The sequence below is a fragment of the Perognathus longimembris genome, chromosome 2 (genome assembly GCF_023159225.1).
Source record: "Perognathus longimembris pacificus isolate PPM17 chromosome 2, ASM2315922v1, whole genome shotgun sequence".
In the NCBI taxonomy this organism is placed as follows: Eukaryota; Metazoa; Chordata; class Mammalia; order Rodentia; family Heteromyidae; genus Perognathus; species Perognathus longimembris.
In genome coordinates, this window is record NC_063162.1 from 72,748,384 (window position 1) to 72,754,165 (window position 5,782).

General features: G+C 52.5%; 1 protein-coding gene across 1 annotated transcript; it reads left to right on the forward strand.

The window, feature by feature from the left end:
- The first annotated feature begins 3,885 nt into the window (after positions 1-3,885).
- Positions 3,886-5,355, forward strand: LOC125344753 (sperm motility kinase 4A-like). Its single transcript, XM_048337123.1, has one exon. The coding sequence runs from the start codon at positions 3,886-3,888 to the stop codon at positions 5,353-5,355; it is 1,470 nt and encodes a 489-aa protein (XP_048193080.1).
- Positions 5,356-5,782: the final 427 nt, after the last annotated feature.

The window sequence follows — 5,782 nt, forward strand, 5'->3', positions numbered from 1 at the left end:
TCTCAGAGGAAAAGACACAGAGCCTTTCCTCTCCCTCCTTCAGAGCAGGACTTCATCATGGACAGACCCTGAGGGAAAAAACCAAGAGAAAACCTGCCCTGATGGGAACTGGAAGAGCCAGCTTTCCCTCCTGTCTGACTCTTTCCCTTTAAGACCTCCCCAAATCCATGCTTCCTTTTCCTGTGCCCTGGTGGTGCAGGTGTGCTCAGGATGGTCTTGAGCCTTAACTAGCCTGCAGACCAACAAACTATTGTCACACGTTGCTTTTCTACATTAAGAAGTATCTGGGGGAGCTGGGGATATGGCCTAGTGGCAAGAGAGCTTGCCTCGTATACATGAGGCCCTGGGTTCGATTCCCCAGCACCACATATACAGAAAACGGCCAGAAGTGGTGCTGTGGCTCAAGTGGCAGAGTGCTAGCCTTGAGCAAAAGGAAGCCAGGGACAGTACTCAGGCCCTGAGTTCAAGGCCCAGGACTGGCCAAAAAAAAAAAAAAGAAGTATCTGGGGAAATTGGTTTTCAGGAGACATTTGTTGTTAATTTTAATTTAAAAAAATTTTTTTTATGTCCTGGGCCTGCACTCAGGGCCTGGGAGCTGTTCCTCTGATCTTTCAGCTAGGTGTTAGTGCTCTACCACATCAGCCACAGCTCTGCTTCCAGCATTTTTCCTGTTTTGTGTTGTAGTTCATTAATTGGAGATAAGGGTTTCACAGGCTTTCCTGTGAAGGGAAGGGCAGACTTTGAATCAAATCCTTATATTTCAGCTTCTCAAGTAGCTAGGATTAGAGGCATGAGCCACCAGCTTCTGGCTTCAATAGTATTTGTTTTTTGTTTGAAATATACAAACAGTTGAGAGTGACTAGCTCAAGTACACATTGGAGTCAGGTTTCCAACTCTCCCCGTCTCCCCCCACTCCTTCCTTCTCTATTCCCTGCCACCCCCCCCCCCACTCTTCCCATTGGGCCTGGAGCAGGCCTGCTGCTGTGTGACACGTCCACTCTCTCCCAGCACCATCACTGCAGCTCACACACCTCACCTTAGTGCTCAGCCCTGGGGCTGCACACCCTGTGCACTGAGAACCATGTGTGGTCATGATGAGGTCACCCTAACAGTGCCCCCAACCTCAAATCCTGTGTGCTCTCTTGGCCCTCCCTCCTTCTATTTTTTAAATTATTATTATTAAATTTTATTGACAAGATGATGTGCAGAGAGGGTATAGTTTCATAATAAGGTAGTGAGTACATTTCTTGTCATATTTGTTACACCCTCCTTCTTGTGCCTTGTTGACAAGCTCAGTTACAGCTAACACTGTAGCATGCCTGTGAGCTGGGAGAGTTAATGGCATGTTCTAGGCTGTGGTAGGTTAGCACAATGTTCATCTAACACGTGCTTTGCCCATGTGTGAAGTGTCACCAGCTTAGTCCCTTCCAGATGCTATAACCAAACTTCCTAACTTGGGGGCTTTTCCACAACAGATGTGAGTAGAGGATGTAGACCAAGGCTTGAGCCCTGCCCTCTGTATCCTAGAAGCAGCTGCCCATTCTCTCCTGTAGACAGCGAGTTCTCTAGCTTTCTGTAAGTATAATGTTTTTACAGAGGGATCCACCATCATGATCTGAAAGTGGACCAAAATCCTCGCTTCTCACACTATTATATAAATATTTGTTCAGGTAAAAGCCTCACTTCTCACACTTTATTATTTCACACTTTTACTATATAAATACTTGTTCAAGTGAACTGGTGGACATACACATCCCACTGTGAGGAAGTGGGATGCATTTTCCTCATTCTCCTGGGCCCAGGGGATTTTCTAAAGTCCACCCAGAGTCCTGCCAGGCTGAAGAAAGGTGCCAAGTGCTGCCTGCCCCCAATACTTTCACCATCTCAACAGCCCCCTCCCCTTGCCTTGGGCTGACCATGCACTGCCATGGACGTGCAGCTTGCAGATAATAATGGCAGCCTGCAGAGAAGCCCAGTGTCTTCCACCTGAGGGCCTCCCCTCTGCCCTCATGAAATAGGGCCCGGGCCCTTAGCATTGTGCCTTGTCATTGAGACTGTGGCAGGGAAGCCGGCAGGATTACAAGGCCTTCATCACAGATAGCAAAGTGGAGAAGCAGTGGACAGAGAATGGACAGCCCCTCCCACAGGAGTGAGACACATCACCTCTAGAGAGTCACCCCTTGCTGACGGTCTATGTTCTTCCACTGAGGACCCTGCTCCAGATAGAATAGTTGTAGCTTTCCACAACCCTGAAAAGACCAGGCCACATCCTACTGCCTGGTCACCCAGTCCTTGGGTCTCTCCTCATTCAGCTCAGAGTCTGTGCCCACATAGGAGCTGGGTCACATCAGCCCTGCCCTTGCTATGGTCTAAGCAGGGTTTTAGGTCATCAGCCTGACCGTTATTTGTCAGTTAACTGACTGCCTTCCTGAACATTCTGATCCCTCCTGTGCCTTTGGGAGACCCAGAAGGACTCCAGAGGGCAGCAGGCATGTGTTCTTGGATTCAGTGTCCTCATCTTCAAGACACTGGCAGCCTCTGCTCTGCCTTCCCCACAGGTACTCTTGAGTCCCGGGTAAGAAAGCATGTTAGAGAGAGGACAGAAGTGGCTCTGTGGCGTTAGAGGGCCTGGCTCACATGGAGGAGGCCCTGGGTATCATCCCCAGCATGTATACCACCCCACACTCCAAGGCCTTGGGGATTTCAAATGCCTGTGTCCTTCTGGTTGCTTACCTGTGTGGAAGGGACTCAGCTAGAGACATTCATGCTCAAGCTGACTCTATAATGTCTGACCCAACTCCTCAACTAGAAAAGTCCTCTGTCCTGCAGACATCCATTCCTTCACCAGGCTGTGTAGTTTCTTTTGCATGCTTTGTAATAATTCTTCACTGAATGTGTCCCTCAGTGATATGTAACTTATTTTCAGGCCTCCATCAACCATCCACTTCAGAAAAGCAAGGCTCTAACCCACCCTTCCTAGCTCCTAACCCCAAAGGGCAGCAACTGTGCTCAGTCCCTGCAGGAGGCCCAGGTGGGTGGCCCTAGTCTGGGAGGCCCACAGCTGTGAGGGTTGAGTTGCTCTCCAGCATTTGTCTCCTAGGGTGCCTGGACTCCGTGTGGCTGCCCTGGACCCTGAGAGGCCACAATGTCCCAGAGTGACCTCATGCTGTGCTGAGCACCCTGGCAGAGAAAAGAGGTGAGACCATGAAGTGCATGCCACGGTTTCTTCAGGGAGGAAATGTGTAGACTCCAGGACCAGAAGCTGAGATGGGGTGGCCAGAGGTTAAATGGCTGGGCTGTGTCTGGTCTTCCTGTGGAACTGCACAGAGCACCTGGCGACCTTCTCATCACCTCAGTGTGCTAGGTACTGAGCTATCTGGAAAATAATCTGCTCTGAGGACAAAGGATCGGTGTTCTCAGCAAGGCTGGGCAGGAAAGTCCATGAAAGTTTTATTTCCTACTAACTGCTCAAGAGATGAACACTGAAAAGATGGAAGTACAACTCAATTTTTGGCAAAACCCCAGCCTTGGGCAAAGGAAGCCAAGGGACAAAGTCCAGGCCCTGAATTTCAAGCCTCACCATCTGCACACACACACAAGTATCCTTTGGCTCCCTGTGGGCCAAGCCTAGCCATGATGGGTCCCTTTACTGCCCTGTTATCACAGAAGCCACTGGTGAGGGAACGACACACAGTAGCAAAAGAAGCGGCCTGTGCTGCAATTGCTTCTGTCTTAGCAGGGAGAGCTTGGTTGGTCTGTTGGATTCTCACAGGTAGATTATTTGTTGGGTTTGTGGATATGATTCATTGGCCTGTGAGTTGACTTTTCCTCTCTCCTCTCCCCACATCTTTTTTGTGTATTGCATCTTTAGCACTGCTCCCTAGGATGGTGAGTGAGAGTCGGGAAGAGACAGCGCTGCCAGGCCTCAGCTCAAGCTCCTCAGATGAGGAGCTCCTCAGGGCTCAGTACCAGGTCCTCCGGACCATTGGTCAGGGGAGCTTTGGCCATGTGAAATTGGCCAAGCATCTCCTCACAGATGCCCTGGTTGCGGTGAAAGTTTTAAAGAAGCAGGACAACCCCTTCATTACCAGTGAGGTGGACATCATGAAGTCTGTGGACCATCCAAATGTGGTCAAGCTATTTCATGTCATGGAAACGGATGAGCGGGTGTACTTGGTCATGGAATACCCAGGCGGGGGTGACCTGCTGAGGCATGTCCTGCAAGTGCTCAAGCTGCAGGAGGAGGAGGCCCGGCCTGTGTTCCGGCAGATTGTGAGTGCCATGCACTACTGCCATGAGAGTGGCATTGCCCACCGGGACCTGAAACTAGAAAATGTCTTGTTGGACACAAGGGGCACAGTGAAGGTGTGCGACTTTGGGCTTGGCACGAGGGTCATGCTTGGGGAGGAGCTGGACAGCGCGTGTGGCACGTTACCCTTCTGGGCCCCCGAGCTATTCCAGCACCAAGGCTACGACGGCCATAAAGTGGATGTGTGGAGCCTGGGCGTGCTGCTGTACTGCATGGTGGTGGGCTACCTCCCGTTTAGAGCCTGGACGTGGGGGAAGCTGCGGAAGCAGGTGCTGAGCGGCCGCTGCCGGATTCCTCCCCACGTCTCCCCAGAGCTGCAAAACCTCTTCACCCAATTGCTTGCGGTGGACCCTGAGAGGAGGCCCACATTGGAGCAAGTGCTGGGCCACCCCTGGCTCAGACAGATGGAGCCAGTGTCCCCCCGGCCCAGCAGAACGCCCCCACAACAGCCAGATGCCAGCATCATCAAGGTGATGACGTACCTGGGGTATGATCCACAGGAGGTCCGGGATGCCCTGCTAGGCAGAACTTTCAATGCTGCCATGGGCACCTACCTGATCCTGCTGCAGCAGAGGGAGCAGGGGGGCTACGGGCCCAGCCACCATGGGAGGCGCCCGCTTCCTGGGCCTCCGCCTTGTCCCTCACCTGCAGTTGCATCCTCCACTGTTCTCCCAAAGACAGTAAGTGCTCCTGCTTGTCACCCTGCCACCTGCCCGCCTGCTAAGCGCGCGAGGCCAGAGGACTGCAGGAAATGCAGCAAGTTCGCATCTGCCCCCTGCATCCCCATTTCCCCCTTCACAAGAAGCGCAGAGAGGGAGATGGGGCCCACAGCAGCCGAACCCCTGCTCCCCTCTGGTCAAGCCAGTAGTTTGACCACAGCCCCAGCCGGGGACCATAATCAGGGCTGGAGAAACATGAAGAGGAGGACCGTCAAGTGCCTAAGACGACTCTGCTGTTGTTGCTGCCCACTTGCCAAGCGCAGATCTGCCCGCACTGCCAGTCCCGGGAGAGGTGAGGACAGAACCCGCAACCTGGAGCCCTCATAGGTGGGCATGGAGCTGGGCTCTGTGTTTTATTTGCCTATGATTTAATGACATCCTTGTCACCTGTGGCTACCGGTGGGGGAGGGTCAGAGGGAAGGGGAACTGGATGGGGGAACTGGAGTCCACGGGGAGTTTGAGATGGAGTCGGCTCATGACCCCCGTGTTGTGTGACTAGAGTCACATGCATCACCTTGCAAAGTTCAGACCTGTTTCCTCCTCACCTGTCTTCCTGCAGCTGAGCCGGGGAATAAGAGAAGCTGCCAGCCCCACACTGCTCGCCCCGAAGGCCTCTTACACTGCCCAAGCCTCCTGGCATCCAGGGCCCCTTCACTCCCATCTGGTATAGGTGCACTGCTATTCTCGGCACTTGGAGATGGTTTCTAATAAAGTTGGTTTTGTTTCTCAACAAACTTAACAGTAAACCATTGGT